This window comes from Pollicipes pollicipes, unplaced genomic scaffold (genome assembly GCF_011947565.3).
Source record: "Pollicipes pollicipes isolate AB1234 unplaced genomic scaffold, Ppol_2.1 Scaffold_7261;HRSCAF=8764_pilon_pilon_pilon, whole genome shotgun sequence".
Taxonomy (NCBI): Eukaryota; Metazoa; Arthropoda; class Thecostraca; order Pollicipedomorpha; family Pollicipedidae; genus Pollicipes; species Pollicipes pollicipes.
Window position 1 is genome coordinate 46,443,121 of NW_023597054.1, and position 25,209 is coordinate 46,468,329.

Sequence of the window (25,209 nt, forward strand, 5' to 3'; positions counted from 1 at the left end):
GAGTTGCAAGGCAAATGTAAGAGAGGGGTTGGAAGGGCGGCGTCGCACACTCCGAGGTCGTCGTCGTCGTCGTCGTAAACGCTGACGCTGCTCGCGTCGAGCCGCGCCGTCGGAGCCTGAACGTGGACTGCTCGGCAGGGACCGTGCGTTCCCGCCCGCGTGTCCCCATAAACCCGCGTGGTCCACATATGGACTCCAAATGGTGGGGACCAATCGGCAGAGGGGCCGTTCACACCATCGCGGAGACGCCGCCGGCGCGCCGGCTGCGACGGCCCGTTTGCTCGCTAACAGCCATGGTACCGCGTTTTTTGAAACCATGACCCTTGAAATTTGAATCCTTGAATCATGTCAATCATCCTTGATCCTTGAATCATGACCTTGCAATTTCGTTTTTCCATTTGCGACGAAAACGAACGTTTTGAGCGTCGATATGATATCCTGATTGTGGTATTAATTTTTTAAAGAATAATTTCCAGGACACCATGTGTTCTGTGGCCTTCACCTTTGACTTTCCGAGTTATTTCTTCAAGTGTGACGCAAGTGGACACCCTGGACAATGACAGCATACCCTTGTTGTGATACCTTTTAAGCAAACGAATAAATGCCAAGGTGCCGCGTTTTGTGACATTGACCTTTGACGCAGAGAGTGAGTTTTCAAAATGGGACGAAACTGGACATCCTGACCATCGATATGATGCGCACTTTATTACATTTCTTGATTTATTGAAAAAATGCTAAGTTGCCGTCTTTTATGTGACCTTAACCACTGACCTTCATTTTTGTGTATAAAAGTAAACACCACGGGCTTCACTTTTATACCTATTTCATTTCATTTGTTTGGTCAACAAACGAATGGCATGACATAACGTTGTATGTGACCTTGACCTCTGACCTCGAGAAGTCATTGTTACGGGTGCAACGAAATCGGACATCACGAATATCACTTTGGGTTCTCTTTTGCCGCATTTTGTGAAGGAATCAATGCTAGGGTGCCGCGTGTTGTTTGGCCTTGACGCTGGATTATGATTTTTTGGAGATGACGGAAGAAAACAGGACTAGCAGAGATATGAAACGCTTTTCGTTGCATGCTACTAGGGCAATAATTGAACTTTTTAGATCAGGTCAATGGTAAACATTCCCTGGAAATCGAACTTTTTGAGCTTTACATGTGCTATGTATGACATCATGCCACATGGCGACACGGAATTTAAGCAGTCGTGCTTCCACACATTCATAAAATAGGGATCCGTTAAAGTAGTGATGTTGGCACGCCGGGCGCGTTCCGTGGCATCGTCGGCTGTCGCCCATCGCCCGCGCCAGTCGTGGATCGCCGTGCATGATTGCTTAAAGACAGTAGCTACTCACAAAGCAGAATTGCTAGCGACCTTTGAAAACACGCGTTTTTCGTTCGCAGATGATACCGAAAGTTTGCACGCCATTGCACGACATGCAGAAGAGGTATCCCCAAAAACTTTGGGGGGGGGGGGGTCGCGTGCCAAGCTGATCGTTATTTAGAAGCGGTGGAGGTTGTGTACAGTCTACCTCAGCGGTGGAGGTTGTGTACAGTCTACCGGCCTCGAGCGCGTCCACGAGACGTACCTTCTCGCGGATCCAAAATCAGGTCAGCAGCTGCTGCAGACTCGCCTTTTCGCTAGTTCCTCATTTAGTCCGCTGAAATACAGAGACATTGTATAACAAATTCATAGACTGACTCTGCACTGGGGACTGGGTGATGCCAGTTCCAGTGATAGAAACGAAACTGCTGACTACCTGGTCAACGAAGCGTCAGTTTTGGACCAGGCCCCCAATTTGCTACTGTATATTCCTTTGCCATGAACGGCACCACGAAATTCTGTTAAATTTGGATACGGTAGCTACCTGCTCGATACGAACTTTGATGAGGGCCTGGCAATGGCCAGTTGCGATGCCCTAAAAAGCAAAGAAGGCGACGTCGGGAGGGCGGTATGTGCGACATTGCTCTCAAATGTAGCGCGTACCAGTCTGAACTTGTGGGAGGAAGGCATTTGCTGTGGCAGCTTCAGAGCGAAGGAGTTTCAAAACTCCGCGGCCACACCTCACGCGCGCCACTCCATTTTACACAACCTAGAACTCTATGTAGTTGCATCAGCAAAACCAACAGCAGGGCACCGGCACCGGAACAGGCGGGTGGTGAGTCGTGATTGGCGCACGTGCCTGTCGCTGCGTCACGCAGTCGTGCGGCGCCTGGCGGTCGGCCAGAACCGGCCATACTACGCCGCCGGCAGCAGGGGCTGGGTCGGTCGGCCGGTCGCCTGAGAGGCGGTAGTCACGTTGGCCCCAGTCCTGCGGTGAGCAGCCGTGTCGCCCAGCGCCGCTGCAGCAGCGCGGCACCCAGCACCACGACAGCAACCAACCATGAAGGTCTGACAGCGGCGGATGCTGCACCGCCTTTCGGGCTGGCTAGTGGTGGTGTGTGAGCCATTCCATACGGGCACGCTCGAAATAAGGTGGTAATGAACATCGAGAACTGCGATTTTCCATCCATGTTCTTCCACCTTTGCATCTGCTCCAAACGACATTTTGTACTGAATGTGGCTCAGGAGGTTTTGCTTTGCCACACATATATTAGAACTTGTCATTTCTTGAAACGTTGAAATGTGTCTGAAAGGATGTATTTGTTGTGCCTGCACGAAGGATCAACAGTGAAACTGACCCTTTGATCGTCAGTTGGTCTGAAGATGGCAAATGTCACCGAAGCCCAAATGTTTCCTTCGTCTGTTCCCAATAGTGGGAGAAGCTAAAATAAAGGCAACGAAATTTTCTATCTGAAAAGCTGACGGGGTGGCATCAATTCGATCCCTTACCCTGGAGGAGCGGAGGGTATTTTCAACGCGATTGGCGTTGACGTGGTAGGCAACTCCTTGCAGTTTGTCCCCCCCCCCCTCCCCACTTCAGTAACAGTCACGGAACCAAAGCCAAGGGACAGCCTGATGTCTCAGGTATCAAACAATGTCTCACCACTCGACATGCGCTACATCTACTTCTTAAGGTCGCTGACCTGTAACGGGTCACAGCCAGACCACGGTTGTCAGCGAAGGTAATTCTGAGGGATTATTTCATGCTGATGTGCCAGCGCAGTTTAAGGCACAGTCTTAAGACTTTGGGTGGGTTTCCCAGTTAATGACGCAATTAAAATCGGGATGAGAGCTCCACTGACCTTGAGTAAGTCAATTGGCATTGACCTTGACTAGGTAAATGAAAACCAAATAGCTTTCTATTGGAAAACTTAATGCTTGTGGTAGCTTTTGACGCTCGTTTCTACCTACATGGACATCAAAAGACCTCTTATTTTGACTATTCTGACTTCGTGAAGATCTGGGAAGGTCACACCTAAAACGTCTCGGACAATCTTTTGTGTTGAAAATCGTCATGTCGCCTAGTGTAGTTTTATCGCTGATTTTGAAATGAAAATTCAAAACAAGCTCGATTAATTTTCGTCAGCTTGATCTTCTTAAGATAACATAGGGTCTTGGTGTTATGGAACTTGGTGTCATGATAGGTGTAGTGTGCCATCTGATATATATATATATATATATATATATATATATAATATGTCATATGATAGATTGCATATGTCATGGCACCCAGTTTCTTCCCCAAGCGGTCCCAGCGAATGTACCGCCATCTGCGCAAAGTTCTGTCCATGCCGTTGGCTCGGTTGAATAGAGCGCCTACCATCCGATTCACCCATTCGTGGCGGATGGGATTCGGGTCGTCTTAGGCGCCCGCTTATCCTTTACAGATGTGATCTACGGCCGGTGGCAGCGGCTGTGCTAAACGTCAGGTGACGCCAGAAGGCAGGATGGACCGTGACGAGCATTGCAGCACATTAATCTTTCGTCACCAATTTCTGCCCTTGAGCTGGAATTGCACCATCGGATGGAAGGAGCCAGGGCTCACGCAACAAGCACTGCTTAGCGCGAGCTCTGATCCCAGAAATATTTCTATTCTTAAGGTTCAAATAACATTTTTTGTAAAAAAATATTGGACGGCGCTGTCGGTTCCCGTGCTTCAGTGACCTCAGAGCCGCCGCGGAACGTCTGACCCTTGAGGCGTGGCAGCCACTCTCCTTTTCCATCGATGGACAAACGGTCAAACGCCTAAAGCGCTTGCAAGTTCGTAAGTAGAATCCATGGAGAGTAACGACATGCTTACATGATGCTTTTGATATCCTTGTTTTTGCCAGGACCTTCTCCATAAACCCTCATAGTTACACATAGTTTTGACCTTATCATTGAACCTTTAGGAGGTGAGTTGCGTCAGTAATACTTTCATTGCAGTAATTTTTTGTCAGGAGCGTTGCAGTCAAAGGAAGCATGTTTTGAGATTCACACATGATTTAAGTCCAGTGAGTTACTTTTCCGTAAAACACCTTCGTATATTTGAGACTTTCTAGGCTCAATACACAGTGGCAGCTTGACACTATCATACACCGCAGCGGCGGCCAGACACTATCATACACAGCGGCGGTGACCAGACACTATCATACACAGCGGTGACGGCCAGACACTATCACACAGCGTCAGCGATCAGACACTGTCATACACAGCGGCGGTGACAAGACACTATCATACACAGCGGTGACGGCCAGACACTATCACAAAGCGGCAGCGACCAGACACTGTCATACACAGCGGCGGTGACAAGACACTATCATACACAGCGGTGACGGCCAGACACTATCACACAGCGGCAGCGACCAGACACTGTCATACACAGCGGCAGCCACCAGACACCATCATACACAGCGGCGGCCAGACACTGCCATACACCGTAGCCGCGGTCAGACACTATCACACAGCGGTAGCGACCAGACACTGTCATACACAGCGGCAGTGGCAAGACACAATCATGCACAGCGGTGACGGCCAAACACTATCACACAGCGGCAGCGACCAGACACTGTCATACACAGCGTCGGCGGCCAGACATGATCATACACAGCAGTGGCGGCCAGACACCAGACTTGCGAGTCCGTGGCGACGTGGTTCGCACGTGACGTACTCAGCTGGTGTCCAGATGCGGGATACAATCTGCACGCGTGCAGCACGAAATCCAGATTAGCCACCATTTGGACGTCCTTTCCATCGGTCGTGGATCAGGGGTGACGCAGTCAGTCGGCTTCAGTCCCCGGGCCCGCTGATCTATGGCGTATCAAAGTGTGGCCATGGCTGTCAGCGTAGGCAATCCGAAGGGAATCGTCCCGTTTGATGCGACAACGGGAGTGTTAGAGAAAATGATGCAACTTTGAGATGGCTTTTTAGTCAATAAAACCATTGAAATTCGGATCACGGTGAGCTTTTTTTGTCTTCATGGCGGACAGCACACCTTGAAATGACCTCGATCAACGTCCTGCTTGCTTGCTTTGGTGATTGACTTAAAATGACCTCGATCGGCCTTTTTCTTTGAGAAGCATGTCGCCTAGTTGGTTGTTTGTGCTGACTGGAAATTCAACTATCAAAATAATCTCAAAGGTTTGTGGTGATTTGTTTTCCTTTTAAAGATCAAATTAAGTCACTGAGCTGATATGAACAGCAGTGAAGTTTTGTTCATTCTAGGTATCTAAGTTAAGGCTGGTTGCGTGAGGAAATTTGAGCGCACATCGGACACCGATTTGTAATTGCACTTGTTTGACGTTTTTGACTCGAAGGTCACGATCTGTGTATTTCAAAATTCTACATCAATGTTTTCGCACAGAGCCCTGCGTGCCCTGTGAGTCAGATGCCCCTAGCCCTCTTAGTTTTGATATCCCAGGGCTCAATATGTTCCCTCCCCCCCCCCTCCCGAACGCGTCGCATTCAAACGGCCATCACGCGCGTGTCAACTTTTGTATTAATGACATATACTGTGGTAAATTGGACCGTTGGATATTACCTTTGGACCGTTGGATTTTTAAAGGTACGATAAACAAGATGAATAAATAAATGACCTAAACCTAAAAATGATAATATGATAAAAACATATAGTATGATAATATAATATAATAAAATAAAATAATTGTAAATAATATAATATAATTAAATAAAAATGATAATATAATATAACATATAGTAACATATATTAAGAAATATAATATCTAAAATTAAAATGATATAAAGAAAATAATAAATTGGACCGTTGGATGTTTATACGTAGGATAAACAAGTTGTCGGCTAAATTATGAACTTAACCGCTTCGTTCTGTATTTTTCGTACTTCGTACTATTAACAGCCATATAGATTACACTCATTTTCTTCGTCACGCATTAAAAATTACTTCCGTTCCGATAATGTTCATAATAGCCAGATAGATTACACTTGTTTTCTTCGCCACGCATTTAAAGCTGCCTCTGTTCCGATAACGCTACGTACAAAGATAGCAGATTTAATGAGCAGCGGATTTAATGAGCGCATTTAAAGCTGCCTCTGTTCCGATAACGCTACGTACAAAGATAGCAGATTTCATGAGCAGCGGCGTACCTCTGAAAGCGTTTTGGCAGCTTAGATACAGATGAAATATTTGCATAACACGGCGTACCATTTGGGACAGGAAACCCGTACCATTTTAAAACATTCTAGTGCAAAACATCCATTTGAGAAGGAAGCCCATACGATCATTTATCAAATAGAATAAAACATCATATAAATTACGCTCACTTCAAAGCGTGCCTCTCCGGCAGATTATTTTCCAGCGCTGGAAATCAATTTTTGAAATAACACTCATATAACGAATACAAAAACACAGCAAGTGACAAACTGCACTGAAGGCATTGGACTGCCACAGGCGGCCGAATCTGACACATGGAGAGCAATGCTGTTGGAATTGTTCGTGCATAGTTCCGCCGTCGTCCATTCATGCTATTGGCTGACCTGTTTGGGTGGCCAGACAACCGGCACGTAAAGGAGATTGAAGCGCATGCACACGATTAATAAACATGCAATTTCATGCAATGATATCCGCTAAAAAGGAAAGGTAGCGCATCAGCAAGAAAGACAAAATGTGGCACGCACAACGGTCGAGAATAGAAACCCAACAACATAAACAGTGGCACTCACACAGGGCATTTTATTTGGGCTAGTCCGGGAAGAAAGGCATAAGTCCTTACATGTTTGAAAATTGCAGTGGAAACCGCGGTCGCAGCGGCACAGGCAGCACGGGCCCTCGCCAGCGGCACACAGGCAGCACGGGCCCTCGCCAGCGGCACAGGCAGCACGGGCCCTCGCCAGTGCTGGCAAAAAAGTGCGTGACCTCGGACGCTGCTCCGTTCGGTGCATAGCGCGACGCGGTGGCCGTGCCGAGCAGTGGGACGATGTATCGCACGGCTCCTACCACACGGTCACGTGGCACCGGACGCTTTTCTGTCCGTGGCCTTGGGGTAGCGGCCGTGCCGAGCTGCGGTCGGTCATTGACCTTGAGCGTCGGCTTCCAGGACGGGCCGGCCCGGCGACCTGGCCGACGAGGTGTGCCGAGCGGGTGCCGAGCTTCTTATTTTCCACAGTCGTCTCAACGATATGTTGATCGAATGATTCACTTCGCCATAACGGAACGTCGAATCATATCTGGGAACATTGAAATATCCTCACTTGCGTCTCTGAGGGTTTGGGTCCGCATGGGCAATGAGTACGCATGGGAGATTTAGCCTCATTCTCGTTTTTTACCTTATGACGAAAATGCTTACAATAGGATAGTCCGTTTCGCCCGAAAAGTCATTATATGCTCAATACAATTTGCTGGCGATGACAAAAATTTCTGTAAGCATTTTCAGTCCCATATCCGCAGAGAGCTTCTATCTTTGTTGACGCATTGGTCAGGTTCTCCAAAATGTTCTTTATCTTCGTGATACTCGTTTCAATGTCCGAAATGTGATCTCTATTTCAAAGTGCATGCATGGCCACCTCCTTGATAAAGGTGAATTACTGATCGGCTAAATAAGTAGAACTGTCCGCCTGCCCTGCCTAGGCATTTATTTTTTTCGCTGGTGTTGTTGATACCCGCCTAGGTGCTAAAACCAGAGAGATACCTCCCAGCATCACGCATAATGTTAGAGGCAATGCTTCACATTTGAAAATATTGAAGCAAGCATGTAACGTGATGAAAAAAGCTCACTAATGATCATTGGTACATTTTTTAAAGTGCAAACGGCTGCTCTAGACAATACAATTCTCTCTTAAGTAAATATACCCTCAATGCGTCATGAATTGATTACACCATTGTACCTTGCACAACATTGGTTGAGGTCCTGTTGGCGGCCGTTATATCTCGAAATCGCGTGAACAAATGCCAGTTATGAACGCCTCAACATTTTTTTTTCTCGGGGTTGATCACCGCATGGCTTAAGATTGTCAGGATTATTTTGACGTGATCATTATTTTCATTTGATCATTTGACGTCAACATTGTTATGACGTGATCAATCCCAAGGGGATTCAAATGCTCTCCCCGATGTACTTTTTGCCATTTTCGCAGGCATGTAGCTCAGAAACTAGAGGGGCTTAGGCTTGAGAAGTGCAAGATCGTGAGCAAATCCGAAAGGTCTTCAAGATGGCTATTTCAGTTCAAAACCCCACATAAATGTGAAACACTCCCTTAAATCAGTCCCCGAGCTGTAGAGTATCCGGTGCTTTCTGCGTTTGTCATTCTAGCTACGCCAGTGATAACGTGAATAATGGCGGAAAAACGCCCCAAGTCCATTTTCAAGGTAGTGGTAACACTTCGTCACATGTGATTGCAGGAGATAGCGACACAATAAATGACGGTTTTCTTTGCCAGCGGCGATGTGTTCGTATTACCCTGACTGTTGGCGGGCTCCGAAATCACGTCATATTTATTACCATCTTATTAGTGCCTCATCGAGTCGGGAGAGTCATTCCTGACGTATTGCAATGGATGTGTGATACTTCACTGAGTTGATGTTGGTGCATACCTTCCGGCCAGATTCGGTTGTGAGCCCCTCGTTCCTGGGCTATAAATAGATGCCATGGTGCAGCTGCAGGTCGACTGGTCGACCAAACTCTCTCGCCATCACTGCAGTTAGCAGCGTCCAACATATCCGCAGCAAGAAAAGCTTCCCAGAACAAAACATAGGCGTTTATTACAGCCGTGGCGTCTTTTGGGCGCCTTAGGGCGAATATCGGTCTGGTGCCTTCCGGGTCCTCGTGGTCCTCTGCAGTCCGATGGGTGCTGGGGGCGTCACTTGTACTTCAAATACTTTCAGAGCGTACACAGACTGCCGGCCAGCCTCCGTATCTTCATGACGCATGGCAAGCGAACGAGCGACGCACAAAGTTGACATACAATTTGGTGACAGACCAGCGCGTCACAAATAACCTCATGCATTACCCAAGGGCAGGCAACGATCTATTCAAACGTGACTAGCAACTACGAGCTCGTCTGTTCGCCACGTAAAAGGCCATCCCTAAATATTCATCTGACTCCTTGAGCAGCTGACAACATAAACCAACGTTCCCCGACATTCATGTGCCGATTTCTCTTCCCGGCGTCCTAAGTTTATTTTGAAACTCTGCCGGGATCGTGTGCTTTTATCTCTGGTTAAATGCTAAATCAGTGTATACATACAGCAGGAAGAATTGTATGTGAAGCTGCGTAGCTTGCAAATAGGGTATGAGCTGCAGAAGATTCGATTGGTATCCTGTCATTCATTTCACAGACATGTTTTGGAATATCGATGCACGACCATGTTTTCAATTCAATCCAGCCCTTGGGTGGTGTTTCCTGTTTAAATACATCCTGCTAGCTGCATCCATGAGGTGTGCGCTCACGCCATGGAGTTTTGGTCTGTGACCTGTGAACTCTGTGGTCTGTGATCGACTTGAGAAATGGCATGCAAAATCCAGGACTGCAGTTTTGCAAGATCTGCTTCAGATGGATTGAGCAGGGAGAAATAGCTAACCTTGTTTTGCTACTGGGGACTGAAGCTGGAGCTTCTTAATTGGATAGGATACCACATCCACAGCAGAATCTGCCTTTAATGTGGGGCTATAACATAATGGTTATTGCTCCTGTGTTGGGATTCCATCATCTTAGAATGCACAGTTAAGCCATTGTGCCTAACTTAAGTTATACAGTTTTTGAGCTACGACAGTCTACTCTTGAAGCCACAGCATGCCACGGATTATCTGTTGAGGAAATGACATACGTTCCATAAGTGGAAAACTCTGTATTGAAACACATATTCCCCATTTTGGATGAAGAGTGGCCGCGAGTACCCGCAACGTTGCCAACAATGATCGTTCGGTCGCGCGTTGCGGGCTTGCGGGCTCAAAAGTGGCTGCTCTATCTGATGCGCCAAACATGGTATCAGTTCTGCGTGGATAGCGGGCACGATGCATATATAGATACAGATGTAGATATATATATATATATATATATATATATATATATATATGTGTGTGTGTATGTATGTATACTGTGATATCCAAGCCACGTTTAAACGCCGCAGAGTTAGATAAATGAGGTCCCAGGAGTGGGTAAATACACCAATCTGGGCAAGAGACCTACAAATACTCTCGGCTCTTGACGCCATACCCATACCCAACATGCGTGTTCCCCTACCAACTTAAAACCCTCCATTAGCCGCCGATTGGCGCATGAAGTCGCCTAAAAAATTCAAGAGTTAAAGAGGTAAACACTGTTATTCGCAATGCAACAGTTTGCTGAATATAAAACGATTTTGTTCACTTTTCCATTTTCCCGTCCCAAAGGTTTTCATGTTGGAAAATGAAAACAAAGAGTAAAGCTGATCGTTATTACGATGGCGACAAATGCACTCCAACGACACGTTGCTTGAGGGTCATGGTGTTCAAATGCTCCTTTCAGGGTTGCACCACCACCGTCTATGGTGCGGTTTTTAAGCGCAGCCAAACGTTCTCCGAAGTGATGCGTTACGTAGGCTGGCAAAAGCGAGTGCGGCATGAGCTGGATTCGTTTAACCCAGGCGAGGGCGAACAGTTGACACTCTGCTGCTGCGTTCATCCTCCTGTGGCTTGACTGGCGGGTTGTGACATGAGAAAATCTTATCTTCTCATGTCACTATGAAAGTATATTATCAAGTTTGACAACGTCAGGGATGGGTTCCGCGCACTGTTTGTCACATTGTGTCACTGACAGGGGGCACTACAATTGCCCCCCGGCAAATGGCAAAAGGGTTTTCCCCTTGGTGCTCTGGTGGCGCTGCCCCTGAGCGTCTCCGCAGGCTGGCAGGCTCAGATCTCAAGAAGAACTGAATCCTTTTTATATGACCTATAACGTTCAGCCAATTCCAAGAACAAGAAGTTCAGTGCATCTCTTCAAGAATCGCGAGGATCTCTGCATCATCGGCCATGCAGGTTCTACGCGATCTGAAATTAAAATTCCCCAATTCCCTTCACTAAGGAGACCTCTTACCTTTTACCGGGCAATGGGCCCCGTAAGAAGACTATGGGTTAGATCATCGTCTCCAATCAAGGGTTGAAAGCCCATTCTGTCCCAGCGCGGGTTGCCTGGATCCGGAGGCTCTCAGAGGGATAAATAATGCATTGGTCGCTTCGCTGACGCCGAGGCCCTCTGACCAGGACCTTTGGCCCAGATCGACGAGGGAGCCCTCACTGACGCAACAAGATTCCTTATCGGCGCGGGCGGTCCAATAATTGGCATAGATAATCCAGCTCGGCTTAACGAGCGGCTCCGTACCGGGGCCCTGACTACCACAGAACCTTTTCACTGTCTCATGTGGGCTGTCATCATAACTTCTCATATCCCCTTTCATTGACAGAGGACCCTCTTCCAACGCAAGAGGCTCTTTGACATTTGGGTTCCGTTCTTGTGTTTTGGTTCATAATTTTCCCCTTGCTGACCCTGCGGCCTCCATTGTTGCAGAAGCCCTGACCAATGCAAACAGCGGGCCCTGTCATTTTCCCTGTTTGGAAAACGGGCCCCAAAGGCTCAGACCGATACGGATTCGACTGTTCAGTGTTGATGGTCTCTGGCCAAAATAGAGACCGGCATTGTCACAGGTAGTCCTCAATTGGTGTAAGAGGCCATCTGACTGACATCTGAGGTCACGGCTCTATGGGCCAAGTCCTTAATATGATCTACAGTCAGCCCTTCGAACTCTTCGGGCCCTTCAACCACTGAAACGGGTCCTTGACCTTGAATTTAGCCCATGTTAGCAGCTGACCGACACGGGGCCCCCTCATTGTTTCATAAGCCCGACGAATGCAAATCGGTGGCCCTGACCTTGTTCCTGCTTGGAAAATAGGCCCCCATGGCTCAGACTAACACGGAGCCAATGGTTCGGCAGTGGTGGCGCGTTATCGACACAGAGGGCCTCATTGACTCAGGCGCCCCAAATCGGTGTAAAGAACCCTCTGACCGGCATTAGAGAACTCGTTCCAGCGGGCCGGAGACACTTGATACGGCCTGCGGCCAGCCCTTCAAATCCCTCTGGCCCGCAAATCGGGCTTTAATCTTCGGCACCAAGTGACTCTTTGGGCTCCTCGGCACTTAAAGCGGTACGTGCCTCAGAACCCTCTGCCTGCGCCACTGACCGCCGATATTAAGGCAAAATGCTGTGTACAAGCGAGTTTCTAAAGCTCATTCGATTATTCTGTTCTTGGTTTGGGTGAAGACGTTAGGTTCAAAGTTCTCCGATTCCGTCCACGCAAGGACGCTCATGGGTCTAATATCTTATCAATCGGGTTCATTTTAGAAGTTCGAGAGAAAGGGGAGCATAAAGACTCCTATCCGGGGGAGGGGGGGGGGTAACACAATTAAAGGAATCAGTTTCCACTTTAAACGAGGAATGAGTTAATCTTATGAAGTCATGTCACGGGCAATCATGGCCTGCTGAGTCCAAACTGCTCCATCAGGGAGACCGGCGACGAAGGCTTAAAAAGCATATCTTCGGGCGTCTACACCACCCAATTTGTCACCGTGTAAATTTAGTGCATGACCGCCTGTTCCACAAATGACGCATTCGGTCGCCCAAAGTGTAATGTGTGAGCGCGCTCCGCTGCTTCAACAGCTGATCCGCGCGCTGGCGACCCTGCTGGGGGACATGCAGCTACTGGACGCCGCCCTGGAGAGCCGCAGTCGGGACTGTCGAGTGGGCTGGATCTGTGTGGACGGCCTCGTGTCCACACTGCGTGGTATTGCTCAGGTAAGTCTCATTCCTCGGCATATGCGGCATGGCGTTGCGGAGATGATGTGGCCACTATGTTTGATCTCATTCTGGGTGAGTTGTTAAATCACAACCTCACGAGTCACCAGTCACGAGTTACGAATCAGTTCTGATTAAGGAATTTAGCGACACCTTTGGGAACAGCTCATTTGGCTGAGCCAGTGCTGTTCGGTTGCTGGTTAAATACAACCGAAAATTAAAAATAAATTTAAAATCCCCAAGGTTAAAAATCCCCAAGGTATTCCAGGCTAACTTCCTAACGGCGCGGCGTAGCTGCTCCAAACTTTGCATACCGGTATGCAATTAAATAGCGAATCGTTTGGTATAAAAGACCAAGATGTATCTGGTAAGGTTAGTGGCCTATAGAAGGCCCAAGTTAGGCCATAAACGTCTACAAAGGCAATTTCTTAGGAATCGATGAATCTAATGCGACAATCAAGTGTTGGACGAAGCTTTACGTCTTTTGGTTAAGGTTCGGGGTTAAGAATCCATATGTAAAATAACATTCCAGTGAGAATAGAATGCGGCCTCGAATTGCAACGTGGCGTTGAGTGAGTCTTCACGTTAACAAGAAATGATGCAAGCAGAGCGGTCGAAATTAGCTGTTGTTCAAACGAATCCCTTGTAAATAACCAGTGCTTAACATACCTGCAAACTAAAGCATGTCGATGCGCATCCGTTGCATCTTGGCGCAGATCAGTGCATCTTTTCATTGCAATGCCAAGGTAATGATGCGGTGGTGAAACAGTGCATGGTTTCATTCACATTCTGGTAGCGTGTTTTGACTAGTTCCGTTATAGGTTTTGAGAGCTGTGGAAATACCACACATTCTATTTTGAATTCAAAATGCTATTTTTTGTTATGGAAAGTGTTCTCAACTTTAATGTATTTGATCTAAGCAAGAAGTAAATATCCCATTCCCTGTATTTTGTACTTACAAGTGTGTTAACAGACTCCATGAGTCCCTTGGGCGCAGGCCAGCTAGGTGGAAGGATATCAATCAGCGGCATTGTAAAGTCATGTCGGCGTGATGATTGCGTTTACCGGGCAAAGGCTGTTTTGTCTACTTTATTTTTTAGATAAGAATGTAGTACCTAATTGGGGAACAAAAACGATTAAAACGACTAACAATGTAGTGATTATGTTTATTCTTCGAAACAAGCGTTGGAGGCTCCAAAACTATAGCATAAATCCGCCGCTTTCAGCACGTTTTGGCCTCTGGAAGGATCCCAGCGTGAGTCGGCGAAGTGGTGCCGAAGTGAAGACCAGTCATATGCGGTTCTTAAACTGAAAACGCGCCCATGTGTCGAACCACACGACGTAAGTGCGTTTCTGAGACTTGAAAAGTCCTGAAGGCTTTAAGTTTAACCTACGGCTTTTCGGATTTACGTGGATTCATATTTCTCCACTTATAACGTTGAATTATTGCAAACAATGGGCATTCGCAACAATGGTCAATATCTCAACATCGTCCTGCCCCGAACGAAAAGGCAACATATGTGAAGAACGCCTTGACTGACAAATGGTATGGTTCAGATCTGTGGATACTAAACTGGTTGGTGGCTAGAAAACAAGACGCTCAGCAGTGGCTCAAACAACTTTCCACGTGCCACAAAGTTGGACGCCTTTAGCAGAGTACAGATCCAGACGTTATCACTCAAAGAAAAACTAGTCTGTCTAAACCAGGTGATTTACGTAGCGTCAACACCGATCGTCAGCACCTCGGGGTCGTCAGGGCTGCCAGCAGGGGTGTGGTTTCCCGTTCAGCTAAGGAGCTCCAGCCCACCCCCTCCCCCACCTCCCGGTCTTTGGGAGGAAAGTGGGCTAAAACTGGGAGAAACCCGTTTTGTGCGTATTTTGGGAATGGGTTTTGCCATTTTTCCTGTTCCCCCTCTCCTCACACACATCCAGCTTAATTGGCAAAAATACACTCCTAAATGAAGGGCTCCGGAGATGGACCGGCGGCGTACGATAAAGCCACTCACCGTTAAAAAGCCTGGAAGACTAGGCGACTAAGGGCCATACGAAACATGAAAATGGGAGTGGTTTTAAAAAGGGCAAAGAGTCATAGCAGTAGCCTTAGAGACCATGATGGCGAATTAAAAAACAATAGGACCTTCAAGATGTTTCGGAAGATAATGAGTCGATCGAGACAAGAATTCTCCACTGAGCCCAGGCTGGGATCTAGCGCTGCGTCACTCCCTAAACAGCCACAAGCGTTCTCTACTGTGCTCAGGCTGTGACCCAGCGCTGCGTCACTCCCTGAACAGCTACAGGAGTTCTCCACTAAGCCCAGGCTGTGACCTAGCGCTGCGTCACTCCCTGAACAGCTACAGGAGTTCTCCACTGAGCCCAGGCTGTGACCTAGCGCTGCGTCACTCCCTGAACAGCTACAGGAGTTCTCCACTGAGCCCAGGCTGTGACCTAGCGCTGCGTCACTCCCTGAACAGCTACAGGAGTTCTCCACTGAGCCCAGGCTGTGACCCAGCGCTGCGTCACTCCCTGAACAGCTACAGGAGTTCTCCACTGAGCCCAGGCTGTGACCCAGCGCTGCGTCACTCCCTGAACAGCTACAGGAGTTCTCCACTGAGCCCAGGCTGTGACCTAGCGCTGCGTCACTCCCTGAACAGCTACAGGAGTTCTCCACTGAGCCCAGGCTGTGACCTAGCGCTGCGTCACTCCCTGAACAGCTACAGGAGTTCTCCACTGAGCCCAGGCTGTGACCTAGCGCTGCGCCACTCCCTGAACAGCTACAGGAGTTCTCCACCGAGCCCAGGCTGTGACCTAGCGCTGCGTCACTCCCTGAACAGCTACAGGAGTTCTCCACCGAGCCCAGGCTGTGACCTAGCGCTGCGTCACTCTCTGAATAGCTGTGAGTTTAAAGCGGTGATAAGCATTGGTGATATCGAGCTGTGACGACATAGAGCTGTGAACCAGGGTGAGGGTTAATACAAAGAGCTGTGAAGTCAGATGACATTCTGTGATCATTTGTGCGACATGGACGTGTCAAAAGCATTCACGCATACTTCCTGTGCGGCACGCTGCAAAAGTGAAAAAGGGTGGTTTAGCCTGGCAGGAATGGTAAAACTTGCCGACTTGGTTGATAGGGTCGGCGACAAAAATGCCTATTTTCACACGATGCTTGGTGCTTTTGATCAAAGGTTTTGGTGACGGGCACAACAAATTATCAGAACGCGCACTCCACAAGATTGCATGGAGCTTCAACGGTAGTCACTTTCATCCTACAACACCAGCGAGCCTTTCCGTAGAGACCCTTTACCCTATGCGCTATGCCACCATGTCACTATGCCACTATGCCACCATGGTATCTTTGTAAGGCTGCATCCCAACCCGGCGATGAAAATATGCTATGCTTTTCAGTTGGTCGCTCACTTCGATGACAGGCCGGCGAACTATCAGTGTGTTTCTCATGGCCTGATCGGTCAGCCGGTTCGTTGGTTTTACCAGCCACTTCTCACTGTCCCAAACTAGACAGCAGAACATGCTGAGGAGGATTTAGATGTGACGATTCATCTGGCCGCAAGGGCATGGTTCAATCCTTGCGATGCAACCGAGATATGTGAAGTTGGCGATGACTCAATGCACTGAGGCTTTGCGAGTGGCATTTGCATTGTAGTTTCATGGCTACCTATCTGGGTTTAATTTGTGGGCCTTGTTGACCTCATTGTTTGATGGCTCAGTAAAAGTCAGCGAGATGATCCAATCAAGGTAGAAATTAGCCTGTGATTACTCTGCTTAGACTGCTTTTTCAAGATACAGAAAAGCAACAGAAACGGCTATCGATTAACCATAGCAGACGCAAGTACCGAATCTTCTTCCGTTGGGAGGGAACCGCTGTTTTGGTGCTTGGGGCTGGTGGCACTCCTCAGGGAAAGGAATGACTGGAGCTGAGAATGCTTTTAAATGTCAATTGGTGCCATTGTTGATTTTTCCTGATTGGTTACCGTGGTTACCAGTGAAATAGATCTTCAAGTCGCTGCTTGTACCTTGTTCCTACTCAATTCAGGCCAGTTCAGGCCTCCAGTCCTCCCAAACTTACGAAGAAAGATGCTAACTCTGAGGAGACAGGCATATTTTGGGGGAAAATGGCATATTTTGTCATCGCTCAGTCCCGCTCACCCTTTTTTGGGAACTATACCTTTGCTTGAAATGCGGTCATTTCATTGGTGTTTTATAAGCATTGAAATGATAATTATTCCCAGTTAAACCTTTTCCCGATATTGGTCCCGGCTGCTGGAAACTGATATGACTGTCACGATGTAGGTTATGACGATGCAGTAGTGGGTAAAGGGTCAGTTGGTGTGGGAAATATGGGCAGTGAGGGGGGGGGGGCTAAATGTTCCATTGCCCTTTTCCCCTTAGCCAAAAGGCTTACTTTAAGTAAGAGGTGATTTTGCGGAATTGCTGTGCTTTTTTCATAGTTAAGTAAAGAATACAGAATATATAAAAAATCATAACAAATGATATATATATATATATATATATATATATATATTATATAATTATAATAAATACATAATAAAGAATAAAGAAAAACAACCATAGTTAAATTTAGTCATCTCCAAAGCCCTCCGGACAATTCGGACCTTCTTAAATGCCCAGGGCACTTTTCACCACTGAGGGGGGGGGGGCCTTCCACCGCCCAAGGGCCCTTTTTCATTTCATTCATTTCAAACATTTCTCCAGCCACTGACATTTCCTTCTGGCTGCCCAGGTCCCCACTGAACTAGCCGTCAAAACCATCTAGCCACGACAGATCGTGGCTAGATACTGTGGGTTTAGGGATATGTGGGGGTGGAGGGTATGTGGGATGTTGGTTGGGGGGGGGGGGGGGGAGGCGTCCATCGTTCCTTGACTCTGTAAGACGCAAAACCTGGGTTTTGTGGTGTACGCAGGGCTGTTTTTGCTGCGTGCAGCGTGAAGAAAAATGTCCGTGCTGAATTCGTAGAACCCATCCTCTGCCTACCACTGGGCTTCATCTGGCTACCCGGAGGCCCCTGTTACGGGTAAGTGGGCATCAACTAGCCAACGTGCGCACTCGGGCCGTTTATGATGTAGTAGCTACCGAGGGCCTGTCTGCCATCTAAGAGCCCCTTCAGTACACAAAATAACCGTGACACTATCCAGGCCCTCTTGAACCGCTTTAGTGTATTGGTTTAGATGCGCACTAGGGAACCAGAGGTGGAACGCTCGATGCTCCTCGGCACCCGCCCGTTCTGCCAGGGTGACACCATACAGCCTCAGAGGCTCCGTGCGACGTAAAGCTTCAATGGCAACATGCGTCCACAGGCCACACTGACCTCTCGACCTTCTGTGTATTCAGAGCCCCTCTGGTCGCTCACGAGCCGTTTTACCTGATCCGTGCCCTTCCGGTCGCTGAGGACCCCTGGCTACTGAGGAGCCTCTTGTGGATAGGGTCCTTCTCTGACTGGTCGCGCAGCCCCCCCCCCCCCTCCCTGGTCACGACGGGAACTTTTGATCGTTTGTGAGCCTTTCTGGTCATCAAAGTGTTCGTTTGGTTGCTGACGGTGCAGTGGCCCCCCAGCAAGTCATTTGGTCGCCAAAACACATATCTATAACTAAACGACCCTTTTGGATACATGTTTCTTCGGGGGGGGGGGGGGGCGGCGGCGATAAGTGCTCAGGGCTTGTCAGGCCACTAGCCACAGACCTTCGGACCACTGAAGAGCCCTTTGACTACTGACATGATATCTAAGCTCTCAGGGCGCACGGTCCGCCCAGGACCTTATTAGGAGTTCAGAGCCCGTTGCCATATATCAAGCTTAAACTTGTGGCCACGGCAAGCTCCAATGGTGGACTGCTTTTGTGATTGGATTTTCCCGTGATCTAGGGCAGTGTTTCTCCAGCAGCAGCTATCCTGACATTAGTCAAATGACAATGTATGAATGAACGGTCCGGTTGTGTGCATGATATTGCAAGTTGTGGTGATGGAAGGGGCTTTCGGTGATGCGACGATTCCCGATGGCGCTACTGAGCATGGAGGTCATTGCCATTTCATTGCATGTGGTATCGCGTTACGCTGCTTGCGATAATTTTGTCCCCAGAAATTTGATCGGCGGACAAAAATACTTTTACCACCCCTGAACAATGGCTTGAACTGTTCGTCACTTGAAAGCTGTTTGTTGCTCCAAGAGAGTGCCGGTGCATTAGTTTAGATTTTGAGCCAGACGCTCAACATTAGTCCGCAAAAGAAGCCATTGATCAGCAAAGGCGCCTCTGCTACTGCTGCTGAAAGCCTCACCTTTAAAAGCGATCGCCAAGCGAAAAAGTAAAAATATTTGTTATCTATCACCGCCGTCAAACGAATACATTCTTTCAATTCAGGTAAAGGCTTAATTTGTCGCATTCACGTGCCATGCAGACACATGAAGAATTAAGAACGCTGTCACTTTCATGTTCCATTCGGAAGGATGATTGTCCAAAGCCTCTTTGCAAAAGCGCTTGGGTCTTTTACATGACTATGTCGCGATGTTGCTTGCGACAGTCGTTGCTGATCTCTGTAGCGACAGAATGGGAAGGGGGAGGGGGGGGGGGCACCAAGGCCAAATCGTCGCCGACTTACCTATGATAATTATTTTTCTCAGACCTGTGCTGTGTCATACGTGATTATGTGCAGCCCTTCTCTACATGGCTTTAATCCACAGATGCGATTGAATTCCGACGTCAATTTAAGACACTTTCACGGTCGCATCCATCAGAGCATGTCAACAAAAATGCCACTCATCCACAAATGTTGCACCATGCAGCATTACACGCTGAAAAATAGGTGTTTGCCAACTCGTAGCATTTCGGTTTTTGTACCCAGGCAAATACTTCAAATGAAGTGGATGCGCAATGTCACGTTTCTCTGGCTAGCACTTGTTCTTGCAAGACCGTTTTTGGCATTCATTTCGCAACAAGCGTACTTGATGCATACATGACTGGCTAATTAGACCTATCAATATTGAAGCGCGTAGTAATAACTGAATGCCTATGGTCTTGTGATATTTTTGTCACGACGCATACCGAATTGTGACTTTCGTTGCGACAAGGCTGAACATGTTGTTATAACACATGTCTAACTTGCGAACGCGATGAAAAAAGCCGAATCCCGGCTGCACACATGATGCGATTCGCCTATCCTCCCCACACTCGAGGAATCAGTGCTTATCCATTCGTCGCCACCAACGGGCCGGAACGCCCGCCCCGATCCGTGCTGCGCGTCGGGTACGTTTCATCTCCTCCGCAGGGGTGCTTTCAACTGACCGAGCGACTGAAAACGCCAGACTCCGACAGCCAACACTTTGCAGCTCGAGCGACTAAAAGGACTCAGTTGACAGCGAATCGGTGCCCCATTTCAGAAATCGGTGGCTTTTGCACGCCAAACCAAATCAGCCAATGTGGAAACACTGCTAACATGCACATCGGCATCGGTTTGGATAATATTTTAAAATTGGTGACATCTGGTATCAGCAATACAGATACAATACCACCGCCGTTCGAGGATCCATGAATCTGACCACACGATTTGCGATGCATTCTCACTGAGTCGGGCGACCTTGCCATATTACGCAGGCACGATGAGCTTAGCAAGGTCACATTCCTGACGCCACTCTGACACCACACCAGTGGCTCTGCAGACTGTGCTGCCAGCAACGTGCAACAAATTTCTGCTTGCACGAACGCAATAAACACTGGCCGCGCGCTACCAGATGTGCGGACAGGCAGGCGCACGCCGCGGGGGACATCTGAAGGACCACGCCTCCTCTTGGAGCTTCGCCAGCACCGCAGCCACTGTCACGGCCGCTCTGGGGGCTCCGGTAGCACCGGAGCCACTGTCACGGCCGCTCTGGGGGTTCCGGTAGCACCGCAGCCACTGTCACGGCCGCTCTGGGGGCTCCGGTAGCACCGCACCCACTGTCACGGCCGCTCTGGGGGCTCCGGTAGCACCGGAGCCACTGTCATGGCCGCTCGGGGGACTCCGGTAGCACCGCAGCCACTGTCACGGCCGCCCTAGGGGCTCCGGTAGCACCGCAGCCACTGTCACGGCCGCTCTGGGGACTCCGGTAGCACCGCAGCCACTGTCACGGCCGCTCTGGGGGCTCCGGTAGCACCGCGGCCACTGCCACGACAGCACTTCTAACGAAATTACTGTAAACGAACAAACTTATGTGACGTGACTTCTAACGCAAATAGTTCTCTGCAACATTTTTCTAGGCGACAGATATTTAACACGACAACTTATATGCACCATTACTTCTCATACGCATAAACTTCTACTTCTAGCGCTTCTAACGCATAAACTTTTACCCTAGGAGACGTAAAGTGCAAATACTTCTATACGACATCACTTCAAATATGAGAACTCCCAGCGCATAAACATTTACGCGACAGAACCTCTAACACATAAACCTTACGCGATAGAACTTCTAACGAAATAAAACTTCTAACGCGACGAAACTTTTAACGTTAAGAGCCTTAATGGTCTCCCACTCGTCGGCACGGGCCCTGTGTTCCGAAGTCCAAACCATGAGCTTTCTTATCACAAGAGCCCGCATATAGCTATTGATATACCTTAAAAAAAGCCAAGACTGCTCTAGACATCACAGTTTCTCTCTTTAGGAAATGTGCTCCTCGATACGCCATTGTTTGATTACGTCATCGTACACTGCACAACATTGATTGAAGGCCAATCGACGGCCGTCATATCTGGAAATCGTGCTTACGAACGCCACATACGAACGATTTGGCCTTTTTTTCTCGGCCTTGATCACCATACGGCTCATGAAATGGCAGAATTTTAATGGGCTTGTCATGACGTCATGAATGCCGGGGCGACCTTGAAATACCGTCCCCGTAATAGTCTCCCCATTTTTGCGAACACGTAGCTCAGGATCAAGAGGGGTTAGGTCTCAAGGAAGGCAGGTCTGTGAACTGCACCGAAAAATCTTCAAGATGGTCATTTCAGTTCAGAACCCCATATAAATGTGAAATACTTCCTGTACACTTTTTCAGGTAAAGAGATCTGCTGGAGTGGTACGCTGAACCGAAAGCTTTGTAAAAAAAAGTTTGATCTTTTCATCACACCATGTTCCTAAATTGTTCTGCGACGGGCCAGGGGTTTTCTTGGTTTCGTCAGCAAGTCGCTTGCATGTCAGGGCCCCAGCATACAACGGTAGTAAAGAGTATAACGGCCTCTTCAGGTTTTGTAAAGCCTGGCATTTGCCCCCGATTCCAAAGAAAACTTTATCGTTATGTTAAAACCTCTCATGGTGCCGAACGAACAAATAGTTCACGAGTTCCCTCTGCCGTCCCACGTCAGGATTTGCTTATGAGCACCGTGTCTTGCTTCATTCAATTTCAGATGAAATCTGACCTTAAACCTCCTTCCGGTATTCGCACCGCGGTGCAGTTGATGTGCCAGATCTCTGCTCCAGACCCCATGCATGCTGGTAACGAACCAGGCTACACGCCGTGACCGTTGAAGGTTGCGACATAACGTTCGCAAACGACTCTTGCAGATCCTGATTAGGTGCGCGCTGATATCTGTGCTGCGAGCAAGATCATCCAGCATGCGCCCGGGTAACCTCCCATACGTTGGATGATTTTGTGCGGGAGGAACGTTGCCAACTATTGCATTGTACTGTGGGAATTGGCTTGCCATTAAGTGGTTTATAACAAGCGAGTGGTTTATAGTAAACCTGATTGAAAACAGGCAACGTAATATTTGACCTTTCGTTTGTCTGCGTACCGCAGGTGATTTTTGTGAACAACCCGCTATCTGGAGCACTGATCCTGGCTGGACTGATGTGCAGCAACATCTTCACCGGCCTGGCTGCGATGGTGTCGGTCATCATCGCTCTGCTTGTCTCCAAGGTACACGTCGAGAGAGAGAGAGAGAGAGAGAGAGAGAGAGAGAGAGAGAGAGAGAGAGAGAGAGTGAGAGTGAGAGTGAGAGTGAGGAGAGGAGAGTGAGGTGATGTGAGGTGAGAGTGAGTGAGTGTTGAGAGTGAGAGTGTGTTGGAGTGAGGAGTGTGGTGTGTGATGGGTGGTGTGTTGTGTGGGTGTGTGAGGTGGGGGGAGTTGTGGTGTGAGGTGTGGGTGTGAGTGTGGTGCGTGTGTGAGTGTGTGAGTGTGGAGTTTGTGGTGAGTGTGTGTGGTGGTGAGTGTGTGAGTGTTGTGAGTGTGTGAGTGTGTGAGTGGTGAGTGTGGAGTGTGTGAGGGTGGTGTGTGAGTGTGTGAGGTGTGTGTGTTGAGTGGTGTGAGTGTGTGTGTGTGAGTGTGTGAGTGTGTGAGTGTGTGAGTGTGTGAGTGTGTGAGTGTGGGTGTGTGTGTGTGGTGTGTGTGAGAGAGAGAGAGTGGAGTGAGAGTGATGAGTGAGAGTGAAGTGAGTGTGTGAGTGTGTGAGTGTGTGAGTGTGTGAGTGTGTGAGTGTGTGAGTGTGTGAGTGTGTGAGTGTGTGTGTGTGTGTGTGTGTGTGTGTGTGAGTGAAAAATAGGGGAACACGGAGATAGCGCACGATTAAATATAATTTTGAGATGCACATTTGTTAAGTGTCCCAATGGCTGTCTCGTCTAGAGTGACAGGCTGGAGAGATCTGAATGTGTTCCTGTGAGGTATTGCCGCAGTTGGCTCGTAAGCCGGGTGTGGTTTTGAACTTCGGGAGCTGCACGTCTACCGTGCCACAACATGCGCGTGTATCCCTCATTATTAAAAAAGCCGCATCCGACTTACACGCTACTATTTTTGCTATCTGACTTACGCGTTCTTAGACTGTATTACGTCAGGCGTATTTAGACAACTGTGTTGGATCAAAATGCCTCTAGAAAGTATGGTTTTACACCCCCCCCCCCCTCAACCCCGTTTTCCCATATTTTTAAAGGTTTCTTCATCATGCATGAAGTTTCCATCGAGAGAAATCGCACGACGTTAAGTTTTTCACAATCGGCCGTTTCGCTCCATAGATGTTACGGTGGGGCGAAATTCGCGAATCTCCGCTCAGGAATACAGTTAGCCGACAACAAAGCAGTCGGGAAAATCGTCAACCACCTATTAAAAATTGGAAACAGCCAGAGCCAGCGCCGAGACAAAGCATCCCTCCGGCGCAAGCGTCAAGTTCGTCGACGGGCTCATGACCAAAGTTTTCCCCGACTCGACTGAGCGGCGCCAAGACCGAACCTGGCCCAGCGAGCAGCCGATTCTGCAGCCAAAGACATTGTCATTGATGGTACCAAGCCCAAACTTCTGCAGAAGAGTGTGGGGAGGCAATGAATTGCAAGTCGATAGAAACTATTTATCCCTTCTCCATCTACGCATCACCCTTCTGTATCACACTTGAGATGCCCGTTATTATGCCGGAGTTTTGTACTTTCGCAAGCAGTTGTCAAAAGGTTCACCGAGAACAGCATCTGGGAATCGGACCCCGACCCGCAAGGTCCGGAAAGTGGCGGCCAAGAACCGCGAGAGCTTTGTATTCCGTGTTCATCGCCGCGAAGCAGAGGAGCCGGCCCGCTGCTAGGAATTTTATGACGACACAGCGCCTCGGGCGCGTTTCGACCTCGTCATGAATTCCGTTGCAGATGCCTCCCGAACCAGACGTCGCACAGATATTCTGATAACAAATTTATGACCTATGCCATCAGGTCAATGAAATCAAGGAATACGGACAAAAAGTCAGTTGCCCTTCTTTTCCCGCATAAGGAAGAAAACGGGGGCCGTTTGTCGATAAAGAGTGTCATACTGGACGCGGCAGTTAATAAAAGACCGAATAGGAATTTCAATTGCTCACTCCATTAGCCCGACATCGACGGGGGGTTCAAATCCCCCTTGTTCAATGTTCGTGATAATTCAAAAACGCTTCAAGATATCGCTGCGAAATTTTCGGTACCTGTTAATTAATGCAATCTACGCCCTGCGCCGAAATCAAAACTATGAGACCATGATAGATCAAGCAGGAGTGACGTCAGAGTGGTGTCATGCTTGCCGATTTTTTTT

The 25,209-nt window shown here is 48.4% G+C and overlaps 1 protein-coding gene across 1 annotated transcript in view; it reads left to right on the plus strand.

The window, feature by feature from the left end:
- Positions 1 to 2,261: 2,261 nt before the first annotated feature.
- LOC119112037 (urea transporter 1) overlaps positions 2,262 to 25,209 on the plus strand; it is a 41,361-nt gene continuing 18,413 nt past the window's right edge. Inside the window, exons 1-3 of the mRNA XM_037235997.1 lie at positions 2,262 to 2,400; positions 13,039 to 13,173; positions 22,972 to 23,091. Coding sequence (XP_037091892.1) covers positions 2,395 to 2,400; positions 13,039 to 13,173; positions 22,972 to 23,091 — 261 coding nt within the window. The 5' untranslated portion in view covers positions 2,262 to 2,394. The remainder of the gene's footprint in view (positions 2,401 to 13,038; positions 13,174 to 22,971; positions 23,092 to 25,209) is intronic.